Genomic DNA, 14514 nt, shown 5'->3' on the forward strand with positions numbered 1-14514 from the left:
AGCAAAAAACACACTTTATTTTTAATGTACGTCAATGGAACCAGAATTGTCAAAGTCATTTTGGGCTGTTTCTTTTGGTCCATCCATTGTAAAATTTACATACAGTGTAAAGGGCAACAGGCATTTTCAAATTATGTCATAAACTGAAAAATGCTAAAAATGAACATACAAGGTTGTGTTCCGACAGCAGCGAAATAAACAGTCATTGTACATTAGAATGTGCAGAAGTGTGTTCTCTGTAGAGGATGTGTTAATTTATTTTCAACAAAACATGTCATTTATACTCTACTGTATGTGCATACACATCGTTCATACATATTGTGGCTCTCAGAACAGATCTTTTTTTTTTGCATGATTTGTGAGCCTCTCTACATTCAATCAAAATTCCATGATGAATGGACCAATAGAAATGGTCCAGAATTACTTGCCACTCAATTCTCTTTACATTAACTTATATTAAAAAACTAAGATTGTTGTTTTTTTTGTTTTTTTTCTCCTGTGCCAAATGCCATGTTGGAGATAGATACATCAGCAACAATATAAAAAAAGTTAAGAGTATTTCTCTTTTTTCTGTAAAGTTGCTTATTTAGAAATCCATGTAGGGCTGGATATCAAAATTCAGGATCATTATGGTATAGACCAAATTACTGCAATACTACAATACTACAATGTAAAATCAAATTTTAGTACTTAAGTAGTCGGTCTTCAGCATTCATGAGCCAATGAGCATGCTTGTTCCAAAATCTAGACTGCTGATTGGCTGTCTACATTACATTATGCATGCATGTTATTAGTGTCACCACCTCTTGATTAGTCTGCATTTTGCTGTGGTCTGTAAATATAACCTCTACCAGCATCTCTGTCATTTCTGATTTAAGCCACACCCACTCTCAGTTTGGCTTTAAGAAAAAGGGGTTGAAGAAAATTATTGTTGAAATTAATGATGCTGAAATTAAGTTATCTGTATTGGTATAGAAAAAATGATATCTGGCCATATATACATGGTTTTGTTCTGGCAATGATGATGTGCTTCAAATGGAAGAAGTAAAATTATAAGACAGTGAGTAGCAGTTAAAGTTTATTGATTTGAGCTTGTGATTATGAAAGACTGCCCTTTTTAAGACTTTTTCAAATGTTTTCTTGTCTTTTGGGCATGTTATTTTATCTGTGTGAAAGGCTATTTCTTAAATTGTGTCCTTTGGGTGTTAGCGCAATGTTTTTATTGCTAGTTCACCAAGACCTCACAGCAGATCAAGTGTCGGTGGCCATCAGAACTGGTTCTTCTGGTTCTTTATGCAGCTACACAGTGTGTATGTGGGAGTGTATGAGAGAGAGAGAGAGAGTACTGGCTAGAAGTGGAGCTGGAAGCGTGGATGTTGGCAGCGTGCCGGGGGCCTGCCTGAGGATAGGAGTGCACTGCTTGATAAAGTTAATCTGTACCCATAGTCATTAGCTGAACTGAGCTAATATTAGAATAAACATAGTGGAACAGCTGTGAACTGTGAAATCACTGATTAGTTTTTGATGGTATTTGGTCCTCAGCATTAACCATTCCAGCCTGTATGGGGTTATAATGAAATGGAAAAGGTAGCGCTGAAAGTCAGTTAGAACATTGACACACTCGACACAGCAGAACAATAGATAATTCCTAACATAACTGTTCCTGTCACGTTGTGGCATCAGTACATGTCTCAGTACAGTGTGCACAAAGATTTATATCACAGTATAATTGAAATTTCTGATGGTTTCAGTATGTATCTCTGTACATACACTATATGGACAAAAGTATTGGGACACCTACACGTTTCACTTACAGGAGCTTTTATGACATCCCATTCTAAATCCATACGCATTAATATGGAGTTGGTCCCCCCTTTGCAGCTATAACTGCTTCCACTTTTCTGAGAAGCTTTCTACAAAATTTTGCAGTGTGTCTGTGGGAATATTTGCTTGTTTGTCCAGAAGAGCATTTGTGCGGACAGACACTGATGTTGGATGAGAGGACCAGGCTCACAGTCTCCATTTTAGTTCATCCCAAAAGTGTTTGATGGGGTTGAGATCAGGGCTCTGTGCAGGCCAGTCAAGTTCTTCCACACCAAACTTACCCAGTTATGCCTTTGTGGACCTTGTGCACTGAGTCACAGTCATTCTGAAACAGAAAAGGGTCTTCTCCAAACTGCTCCCACAATGTTGGAAGTGTACAATTGTCCAAAATGTCTTGGTTTGCTGAAACATTACGATTTACCTTCACCGGAACTAAGGAGCCAAAGCCAACCCCTGAAAAACAGCCCTATAGCATAATCCCTCCTCCACCAAACCTTACAGTTGGCACAGTGCAGTTAGGCAGGTAACGTTCTCCCGATATTCGCTACACTGAACCTCAACAGTGCCATGTTTAAGGTCACTGAGCTCATCAGTGCGACCCATTCTACTAGACTAGTTTGTCTATCGAGACTGCAAGTCCATGTGCTTAAGTTGATCCACCTGTTAGCAATGGGTGTGGCTCAAACACCTGAACTCAATAATTAGGAGGGTTGTCCCAATACATTTGTCCATATAGTATAGATATTTTCTAATAAAACCATTTTAGATACTTAAGTAGACCTATTTTTGTAGGTTAATAGTGGTGTATTATTCTGGGATGCCTCTTCACTTTTAATAAGAACTAACCAAAGTGAATCTGAAGTATTATTGATTGTGCAAAGTATAATAAAACTAAACAATATATAGCAAAAACGCTGCTACGTGCTGTTTTATGTCTTAATTTGGCTTCTTATTCGGCAACTTTTTGTTCGAATTTTCCGTTCCACCTTAAAAAGAGCAGCAGTTACACTCTGGCACCTGTACAGACACCTCAGTGTAACTGTTGCACCATTTAAGGTGGAACATTCATTTCAAATAAGAAGCTAACTTTAGCTTTGGCGAATTTCAGGCTTGTTGAATGAGTTTGTCTTGACTTGTATGTTGCATTATCTGTGCTTATTAGTGGCGTTCTGGTGTAGCGGTTATGACAAAACTGATACCTGAGGAAGAATTTCAACCAGATGAGCTGGTGTATCACCCTCTACTGTGTCACAGTCTACTTTTCTGACTATATTCCTGGTGTCACTTATAAGCCCTGCTTCAGTATTCTTGGTACCCCAGAAATAACCAAACACAGCACAGGCACTCGGGTACAGTATGGGTCACTATACTCATTGTTCAGTGGAACAGAGACTTTTGTGATCTACCATAAGTCCTTTATCAGCTAGCATCATTGTGTCTGAAGAGGGGGTAAAAAGACTAAGCCATTCTTTCTTACTGATAGAAGGCTGTGAGGTCCTGCAGCCCTTTGGTCCCAGCAGTCTCGTCTCTTCTTTAATAAAAACTTTGCTGTAGCCAGTTGTTCTACTTGGGCGCCTCATGAAGTTTAATCATGCTTTTCTTTAATCATAATACTGCCAAACCTGAACTGCCACACTGTACAAAGCTTGCTGTTTTCTGTGGGGTATTTTGGTGGAGTTGCCAATTCAGTGCACAGTGTTTTGCAAATAGCGCTAGGAGGGTGAAAGCTAGAGCACAGGCTTCCTCCGAGACCTGTGAAGCGAGCCACTGCATCTTTTCGAACTGCTGCTAACGCAACATCATTGGGCAGCCGAACGCGCTCAGAGGAAAGCACCAACCGCCAGATCTGTTACGTCAGCTAACAGACGCCTTTGCTGGCTAGCTTCGCGCTGGGTGATCGGGGGAGACGGGATGGTCATCCTACCCACCCAGAGAGCAAGGGCAGTTGTGCTCTCTTGGCCACGGATGGCTGTAGCATCAACAGGGATGGAACTCGCGATCTCTTGATGATGGGCCCATTGATTAGACAGTTGTGCCACTCGGGAGCCCCTTTTTTACAGTGTAGTTCAGCTAATGACTTCATAATTCGGAGGATCCATTGACATTCAGTAAAAAAAATGTTTGTTGGATAAAACGTATGAAGTTTGGAATCATTATGTTAACCACAGTGCGGCACAGTGCCGTTTTTTGAGTTTCCAATATGAACGTGAACTACAGAATTATGACGACTTCTGTGGTCTGTTCAAGTATCCGTAAAAGTTCATTAACGGATATTCAGCTGACTGCAGGGAAGAAAACAGCACCAAAGAAACAAAGGACCATGGAAGAAATAATGTAGGGCTGTAGTTTTACCTTTTTAGGTGACAGCACTGGTGTTGCACAAAAATATAGCAGCATGCAGAAGAAGATATTTTATTATTCAGTAACAGCTGAGGGAAATTGGAAGGTTTTTGAGCTAATGAGCTAACAGACTTACGGAGTGTCATAACACAGAAGGGTCGTCCTCTACACAAGGTATTTTCTACTCAGTGGATGATGTGCTAACGTTATTTGTCAGAGAAATATACTTTCATTGTTTCTGGATGTAACATCAGCTAGAGTGGTTGGTGATATAGCTACCCTATCTCTGATTTCTCAGCCATGTCCTTATCAATGAGCTCATGTTCAGGCACTCTTGTTTTGGAGTAGCAAAGTATAGCATAGCATAACATACTTATTTGCAAATACCAGCAAAATGGCCATGTTTCACAGATTTGTTAGCCAGTATATTTTCTTCTATCTTCCAGCGACAAAATGTATTGGATCCCTGCATAGTGATTTGAGTATTCGAATACTGGTATCTGAAAGAGTTAACTGAGTACTTAAGTACCCGTGCACATCCCTAATTTTGTCCACTCAGAGGTTAGGCCTGTGGGCCCATTTGTGGTCTTAGAATGGGTCTACATGTTTGGGAACAACTTGTTCAACTTAAGGTGCTCGATTCAATAGTACATTCAATAACACAAGCAAAACAAGCAAGCTAGCGAAACGTCACTGTGTTCTCTGCGCATGTGACACGTTTGCTAACTTGTTGTCCGTCTGACAATGTTGACGAATGCACAACCGCCCCCTACTTTGAGCTCCGCCTTCAGCCGTTGGATTGATTTAAAAATTTTACCCTCAGTTTATTACAACTCTTAATGTTTGCGTTCCCAACCACATTTAGCATAAAAAAATGGTGAAATCATGAAAATATTAATGAAGAAATTTTCAGTGCCTACTAGCTTTGCCTCTCAGAAAGTATTATTAGCATTTTGGCTAAGTCCTTTCCAGCCCTTCTGTGGTTGTTGTCAGTGTTGGTAGCTCTGAGACTGTGACATGTCTATGACTCAAATGTTTAATGGCTGTTCTCGTTGTTCCCTTAACCCTAGATTGCTCTAGGAGGAGGGTGGCCTGTCCTTTCCAGCTGCTTCATATTACTCAGCTAAATGATAAAATGTGAATGTGAAAGCATCTGTAATAACTTAATGATGAAATGGCAACACTGGGGTCCGGAGCTGCCACTGAGACATAACGATGGTGCCTCAGTCCCGCTCTCTCTGATTTACATTCAAATAACGTAGCTGTTTTATCATGAATCGTAGCTAACAAGCATTGCTAAAGTGATGAAAATGCTTAAAGCTAGGGCTAGGGTGATAAGATTAAAAATTTATATTTTTAAAGCATTCTTTTTGAAATTACTTTAAAGAGTGCTTTTTTAAAATCAGCCAGTTTGAATAAACAGACTGAGACGAAGGGAGGCCAAAAAAGTGGCTCTTTTTTATTAAAAGCAGGACTTTCACTGTAAACAGGCACCGAGTTGAGCATTACAAGCGATCTCATTTATTTTTCAGCCTGTGGACTGTCTCCTCTTTTATGCTGTAAGAAATTTGGCAGGACCAAGCGAACCTGCAGGTTCGAAACGTACACTGACACTGTTTATAAATAGGTTTTTTGAGACATGATATCTGTCTAACTTGTCAGTCAGTCACCTGTGATTCCACTAGCACTCTTTATTAATTAATTAATTAATTAATTAAAGTTACATTGAGGTGCCTTTCAAACAAGAAGCTGGTGAATAAGAAGCCATACATGCATTAATTTTACCTCAATGAAACCACGTTTAACCAAGAAATACCATAAACATTAGATTGGAAATGCAACTGGAGCTGTTGAAACGTTGAATGCATCTCACTGACTGAACTAATTCTGCATCCCAAACCTCACTCTTGTGCACTTCTAATAGTATATGTACTGTTTTTTTGCCTGCTTTTTAGTGTGCTAGTATGTGGTTTAGGATGTGACAATAATAACGCAGTGGCAAATCTTAGCTGTTTAGCAGCTTTCATTTGGTATCACTGCATCGACAAATCAAATAAAGTATATTACTTAAATGTAAAACACTCAAATGTATTTGTAAGTATGCTTTAAAAATTTGTTGAGTGTTGCCACCGTGCTGCCCCGTGATATTGAAGCTGCCTGAAGAAAGCTGGCAGAATGATTGTGTGACATCGTCGGAATACTATGAATACCCAAGCAGGGTAGCATCATCTATTGAAGACTGTTTTGGAACATTTTACAATGTTCAAATCTTAAATTGCTTCGGTCCCAACTTTTTTGGAACATGTTGCAGACATCAGTTTCAGAATGAGCACACATTTACAGCAGCTCTGTCACAGCATTTCTCTCTCCCTCTCTCTCTCTCTCTCTCTCTCTCTCTCTCCCCCTCTCTCCCTCTCTCCCTCCCTCTCCCTCCCTCCCTCTCTCTTCCTCTCCCTCTCTCTCTCTCCCCCTCTCTCCCTCTCTCCCTCCCTCTCCCTCCCTCCCTCCCTCTCTCTTCCTCTCTCTCCCTTTCTCTCCCTCTCTCTCTCTCTCTCTCTCTCTCTCTCTCTCTCTCTGTCTCTCCCCGTCTCTCCCCCTTTCTCCCTCTCCTTCTGCTGTTGTGCTGGCTTGGCACGTCAGTAGCAGGCTGACAGGTGTGAAGAGAACGGGTGCATGACCCTGTCCAGTATCACTGCCCTGCCACCAAACAGGCTCAAATGAGTGAGAGATCTCTTAACTGCACTGTCAGATCTCATCAGGGTTCCTCAGTAAACGCCTGACACCTCATGCAGCCTTTCCGTCTTTGAGGATCACACTTTGCTCTCAGCTCTGTCAGGCACATTTGCTTACACACACTCGTCTCCTGAGCGATTGTGGAGACAGTGTAGATTAGTTTAGTTGTGCTGGTCATCTAACAAAGAAGCCTTGAAATCGCAACCTCTAGAGTTTATAAGGGACCACAGAGAAGAAGCCCAGTCATTTGAGTATAGGTGCATGGGCAGCATGAGCCCTGCCCCCTCCGCAGGTGCCTAGCGGCGATGGGGGTTTTCATGAAAGACCCTATGGAAAGACATATGAGCAGAATTTGTATATATATATTCTCCATTCTGATGGTTTATGTGAATGTTACCTGAAGCTGCCCATATCAGTATACTTATGCACTGCACTGCTGCCACAGGATTGGCTGATTAGATAATTACATGAATGAGTATGTATTTAGGTGTTCCTAATAAAGTGCTTGGTGAGTGTTTGTGTATAAATAAAACATGCTGAATCTGTCAACATAGGTGCTTTTGTGGGATCATTTTGATCAAGTGCAAAAGCAATAATGGAACCAGGTGAAAGTAGATTGCTTTAATCACAAATAATTCAGTAGAATTGAAGCACAATCTTTTAAAAGCACTCGGAGAAGTACACATTCATCAAGTAAATGGACCTGTGTCAAGGTTACTGGTTACTGCTACCTACTGGTACCTGTCAGTACAGTGGTCGTCACAGGACTTTCTGACTTTTATAGGAAGCTGAAGTGTGTTCTGCTGGAATGTGAGCAGGAGGGATGGAATGGATCCCTGGAGTATTGTACTGTAGGTTTGGAAAGGTCATTGTGCACTGAGCTGTGCATCTTCATCTTATACTTCATTCAGCTGTTAAATTTAGTCAGAACAAGCCCACCGGGTGCGTTCCTGCATACCGTGCCGGCCGCAGCCGCAGATTACGTCAGTCCCAGATGTGTTTTTAAAGGAAAATGTTGAGCCTTGACTCTGTGCTACCTCAGGCACTCTACTGTACAATGGGGTATTTGAACTGGTAATCTACACAAAGTGCTTTCTGCCTGCGCTTTCCCTTTAGTTTCTTTGATAATCATTGGTAAAGCCCCTATCCTCCAAGAGCTGCCTAAAATAGACTCTCTTTATAATTTAATGTTTGGATTTGTTTTCCCTCAGTGAGGTTTTAAAATTGCCAAGATTGGATGCGTTTAGCCACAGCATATTACCAGATGTTTGGAAACTTAGCCATGCTTTGGCAGATTTGAACTCACATTAGTAGTTGGATGTTTCTCTCTTATGACTCAGCTCTACGGCTGCACAAAATATTGTTTGTTAATCATTATCACAATGTTGGTTTTCAACTTTGATATAGAAAAAGGCTGTAATATTCAAATGTAATCTGCTCCTGTCTTGCGAAACACTTTCAACTTGGGGTTCCTGACTAAGTTTCAGCTTCACAAAACCTAACAAATGCAGATGCAGTTAAACTCTTTTTAAAGTATGGTTATTAATGTCCTGTGTTAATCCCAGGTTTAGATACATGTGACATTTATGGCGAACAGCTAACGAGGAGTTAGCTAATGAGGAGTCGTCAAGCAGCTTATTTTTCAAAGGAAGATAAAGAAATCATACTAAGTAAAATTTATGAAAGTCAAGCATTTATAACTCTGTCGTCTTTGCTGTCGTCACTGCCACCATGGTTTTGGAGTAATAAGTGCTTTAAATTCTTTATCTATTATCTATGTAGTACAATTTGTTTCATGTCATTGATGCCAAAGATATCGCAAAGAAGAATAAGTTAGCCGGAAAAGGACCGCAGGACCTGATCGGTCCATATCTCTGTTTGATTTAAGAGCTGGGTTAGACTGAGCTAAGCTTAAAGCTAACTGGCTAAGCAAGAAATCCTGCTTTGTGAGACAGTATAAGAACTCATTCACGTTTCGTCAAGTATGCTACACATGCTACACATAGGAGAAATTTGTCTTCATGAATGCATTAATGTAATCAGACAAGTACTCACGTTCTAACAAATATTAATAAGAAAATAAGACATTATATTACAAATAATACAGTAAAGAATAAGAGAGTAGGTTAAAAGGGCCACAAGAGATGAATATGTTCAGGGTCTGAGGGGACTTAAACTATTTTTACGTTATGTTACAGGATGGTATTGTTGTTGTCTGAACAAGATCTTGTATCTGCCAACTGCCATGTACACTATCAAAATTTCATGACTTATGGGTCAACAGAAATGTTATGTTAGGAAAAAAACATTTTACAGTGACTTATAGTGAAAGTTAAGAACGTTTTTTCCTTCTCTTGTAAGGTTTTTGGTGATATGAGCAATGATATCAGGATTTAAACTATGTGTATATGTATGTGTATATGTGTGTAAATATATATATATATATATATATATATATATATATACATACATACAAACAATGAGGTGGTCATAATGTTATGACTGATCGGTGTGTGTGCGTGTGTATATATATATATATATATATATATATATATATATATATATATATATGTGTGTGTGTGTGTGTGTGTGTGTGTGTGTGTGTGTGTGTGTGTGTGTGTGTGTGTGTGTGTGTGTGTGTATACACGCACACACACACCAATCAGTCATACCATCTCCTTGTTTCTACGCTCATTGTCCATTTTATCAGCTCCACTTACTATATAGGTGCACTTTGTAGTTCTACAGTTACAGACTGTAGTCCATCTGTTTCTCTGCATACTTTGTTAGCCCCTTTTTACTCTGTTCTTCAGTGGTCAGGACCCCCCATGGACCCTCACAGAGCAGGTACTATTTGGGTGGTGGATCATTCTCAGCACTGCAGTAACACTGATGTGTTGGTGGTGTGTTAGTGTGTGTTGCGCTGGTCTGAGTGGATCAGACACAGCAGTGCTGCTGGAGTTTTTAAACACTGTCCACTCGCTGTCCACTCTATTAGACACTCCTACCTTTACAGTCCACCTTGTAGATGTAAAGTCAGAGACGATGGCTCATCTGCTGCTGCACAGTTTGTGTTGGTCATCCTCTAGTCCTTCATCAGTGGTCACAGGATGCTGCCCACAGGACACTGTTGGCTGGATATTTTTGGTTGGTGGACTATTCTCAGTCCAGCAGTGACACTGAGGTGTTTAAAAACTCCAGCAGCACTGCTGTCTGATCCACTCAGACCAGTGCAACAAACACTAACACACCACCACATCAGTGTTACTGCAGTGCTGAGAATGATTCACCACCCAAAAGTACCTGCTCTGTGAGGGTCCATGGGGGTCCTGACCACTGAAGAACAGGGTAAAAGGGGGCTAACAAAGTATGCAGAGAAACAGATGGACTACAGTCTGTATATATATAAAATAATGCCCGTCTTTTACCCGTTACATCAAGGTGTTTTATACATAAATAGCAAGGTATATTGCAACAACTATATGTAGCAGTATAATCACAATATAGTATTTTTTGTCTTAATATCCATTTTGTCCATGGAGTTCATGTCCCACTTAGCTGTTACTTCATTGTACTTGACTGTGTCTGTGTCTCTCGCCAGGTTCTTGTGGGCCGGACGGACATTATCTGTCCCATCACTGAGTGCAGTGGCTTCCTGGAGGAGAGCGTGGTGGTGGCCCACCTGGCCACTGAAGAATTGGCCAAATATAAGTACTTCCTGGAGCTGAGCAGACTGGACTCCAGCACTAAGCCGTGCCCCCAGTGCAGCCTGTTCACCTCTCTGAAGGGACGTGGCTTGCAGGGACCTGGCAAGGTGGAGCACAAATATAAGGTAGACTGAAGCTTCTTATCCATCTGTTAAACTGTTATGATCAATATGTGAACTATTTTAATGTATGGCTGTTAGCACATTCCTCGTCCTTTGAGTTTATCAGTTGTCTGAAAGAACTTCACAGGGGAATAAAGCCAGGTATTGGTAGCGATTCACTTTAGTCACACATCTAAGGCTATTATTATTCAAAAAAGAGAGGATAAGTCTCTGTGAAACCTCTGAAAGTGCCCTGTGTTTATGTCCTGTAAGTTGTGAAGTAGAGCCGTCATGTTGTTCCAGCACATCCCACAGATGCTTGATCGGATTGAGATCTGGAGTATTTGGAGGCGAGGACAAGACCCTGACCTTTTCGTCACGTTCCTCAAACTGTTCCCGAACAATATGTGCAGCGTGGCAGGGCACATTATTTTGCTGAAAGAGGCCACGTCCATCAGGGAGTATAATTGCCATGAAGGGGTCTGCCTGGTCCACAACAGTGATTAGGATAGTGACAAGTGTCAAATTGGTGTCCAAATGAATGCCTGGACACAGAGCCTCCCAGCAAAACACTGCCCAGAAGAACCATCATTATACTTCTCTGTGACTTTTCTGTGACCTTCTGTTGGTTCAGACGCGATAGCCTTTGTTGAACTTGCGCATTGATGAGCCTTGGGTGCCCAACACCTTCTCGCTGGTTCATGTTTGTCTCTCCTTGGACCACTGCCTCACCACTCCCCACTGCTGACCAAGAGAATCCCACAAGACTTGCCATTTCAGAGGCCCAGGACGTTTTGGCCCTTGTCGAAGTTGCTCAAGTCTTCACGCCACATACTACAAGAACTGACTGTTTGCTTACAGACTGCTACATCTATCTATCTATCTATCTATCTATCTATCTATCTATCTATCTAACTATATATGTTAGACCTCGTGATACGCTGCTGTTACAAGATAATGAGTTATCTTGTATGTGTCATATGTGTATGTTATGTGTCATAATGCCTTGGCTCATCTGTGTGTGTGTGTGTGTGTGTGTGTGTGTGTGTGTGTGTGTGTGTGTGTGTGTGTAAATATAAAAGAGTATCAGAATTCCAGGTTCATGTAACTAACACAAACGTTAAGGAGTGAATTTATGAGTTAATGTATGTTCTAATAAGCAGTGTTTTCTCCACAGGTTCAGTGCTCCAAGTGCCAGTTTGTGTGGTGTTTTAAGTGTCATGCCCCATGGCATGAGGGCTTGAAGTGCCGGGAGTACAGGAAAGGAGACAAGCTGCTGCGTCACTGGGCCAGCGTCATCGAGCACGGCCAAAGGAATGCCCAGAAGTGTCCCCGCTGCAAGGTGAAGCATCACATACCTACAGACACATTCAAAAAATATGATTAATTGAGCCTATAATAAGGCCTAAAATATATGACTGTAAATAAATATACTTTACAATTAATTGCAGGAGTAATGAGAATTACAAATGTTGTATCAGTGGTGATACTGGCACTTAACTGCAGTATCGATGTTGGCAGTGGGCACACTGATAACTGTGACTGATACTACAAAGCAGTTTCTGACGCGCACATGCGCTGCTGAGTGCCAGTAGACAGAACTTAATAATAGATTGGGAGTGTGAGTTGACAAGCAGCAGTAAAAATGCTCAGAGCAAAATTTGTAATGCCAGTATTCTGTGAGAAATGGTGGGTAGTGTGGCAGTTGGAATTCTTCCTTAGGTATTAGTTTCACTGATATGCCCCAAATAAGCCAGGTTACCATGTACAAACTATGTAAAACATGTCAATGGGAGCCTCTTTAATGAATGTCTGAGCTAGGCTTATGTCAGTAATCACTCGTATCCCATTGTGTACTCAGTTACAGTCTGAGTTAGTCAAGGGAGAGATCGTTAGAGAGATATATGGAAGGAACCACCATTTCTCTTAGGCTAATGAGTCAAGCCATTAGCCTTGGTTTAACCTTTAGCATAGCAGCCTGCCGTTGAAAAAGTGAAACTGTATTTAGGGCTGAACGATACATTTGAAAATTGCACTCTCTTAAATTGCAGTTTCGATATAAAAACCATTATCTTTCAGTCCTTCTGTATATGTAAGTATCAGGACTTTCAAGTTAGTTAGTTTAGAGTTATCTGAACTGTCTGAATGTTAGTTTCTGTTTTGGCCAAGAATTTTCACCATTTTATATCATTTGTGTTGGGTTGGGATACAAGTTTGAGCAAACCCCTTTGACTGATCAGCAACTGTCATTAGCCAGTGATTAAATGTAAAATCAAGTCAAACCAGCAAACCTAAAATCATGGATGTGACTCGATAATAAAATGCTGATCATAAAATGCATAATTCCAGTCGTGAAATCTGATTAGCGATGTTTGGCGCCATTGTAAAATACTTGATCATGCACACACTTATGAGCTCACACATCAGCTGAGTTCTGTATTAATGCACCAAGATATTAATAAGTGTTCCTTGTTTGCATTGTGGAATGCAGTGCTGATAGGTGGGGCCAGGCATCAGCGTGTATATGAAGTAAACAGCACCAACTATTTTAACATACCCTACATAAGAACCTGCTTTTAACCTGCGTTTAATCTGAGGGGCTGACGACTGAAGTATGTTTATGATTGTGACCAAAAAAGGAATAAGAGGAATATACATTGATGAACTACTAGAAGTGTTAAACTGATATTTATACTCATTGCCAGCCTAAAGTAAAACATAAATGTAACGACTGGGGCAGCTTTAGCTGTGCATACCTCAGTAGTTCTCGAAAGCTTTCACCATCCACCACTTCCTGCTCTATAATTCTGCTTACCCGTTGGTGATTTCCTAATAACGCAATGCACTTTCTCTCAGAGAACATGGATAAAGTAGTCTTAGTAATAGTCTAAAAAGTAGTCTAATCAGTCTTATTGCTTGTGGATGTTTGCTTTTGGTGCGGTATAGTGTTGTAGTTTTGCACTCTCAAAACACTGCTATTTTAAGCTGCGCTCTTCATTTTTTATTAGGCCTAAGCCAATGACCTATTGCACCGTCATGCTTTCAGTTCAAAAACTAAATGATAAACCTGCCACTTCAAGTAGGAACTGTTGTTTATTGTAAAGGAAATAAAATAAATTCACATTTTTTTAACCAAGAGGTTGAATAATAGGGAGGGTGAGGAGCATTAGGCTGCAGGATACCTTACCTATCAAGAGAAGTCTGAGTAGAAAGAGGATGTGTTTGTTGTCTTTCTCTCTTCCTTCTTCCCTTTCTCGCTCTCTCTCTCTCTGTCTCACAACAATCTGTGGAAGCGTGGCATTCCAGGAAGTTGTCAGACTGAGTTCTAAACAGACGGTCTTTGCTGAATAAAATTTACACAGAGCCGTCAGCATTTTGTTTCAAGCGCTCATGCGTCATCCAGACTCCTGCTCTCTCCACTCTTAATGCTGCAGGATTTTGGTCATTTGAGGGGGATAATAAATCCTGCCTGCAGCTTTGAGGTGACTGCAGTGTGAGTCAGGGAATAAACGGGCCCTCACCTGCCTGACCCACAGCCAGGCCTGTACAAATATCTGCTGAACAGATGTAGTTTCAGATGAATTTGCAAGGTGCTAAAATGTTAAGCATTTGAGGCATCCATTCACTGAGGAAAAAAGTGCTCTGCTCTTTTTTTTTTCTTTAAATGTGCATTTTCTATGGTGGAGGTTCTTGTAAGATCATTTCAAAACAAAGGCAGGAAAGGATGTGAAAGTAGGTCAAAAAGCTAACCAGCCTCACTGATCGTCCTCCTGATATTGAAATTATTCAAATTCATCTTAGTATTTGTT

At 40.8% G+C, this 14514-nt stretch overlaps 1 protein-coding gene across 1 annotated transcript in view; it reads left to right on the plus strand.

Annotated features, from left to right (window-relative positions):
• Nucleotides 1–14514, plus strand: part of rnf217 (ring finger protein 217) — a gene marked incomplete at its 5' end in the record, with an annotated part of 37232 nt that overhangs the window by 9685 nt on the left and 13033 nt on the right. The window contains 2 exons of the mRNA XM_036582626.1: nt 10499–10729; nt 11883–12047. Of these exons, the coding sequence (XP_036438519.1) occupies nt 10499–10729; nt 11883–12047 (396 nt within the window). The remainder of the gene's footprint in view (nt 1–10498; nt 10730–11882; nt 12048–14514) is intronic.

Source organism: Colossoma macropomum, unplaced genomic scaffold, assembly GCF_904425465.1.
Source record: "Colossoma macropomum unplaced genomic scaffold, Colossoma_macropomum, whole genome shotgun sequence".
Classification (NCBI taxonomy): Eukaryota; Metazoa; Chordata; class Actinopteri; order Characiformes; family Serrasalmidae; genus Colossoma; species Colossoma macropomum.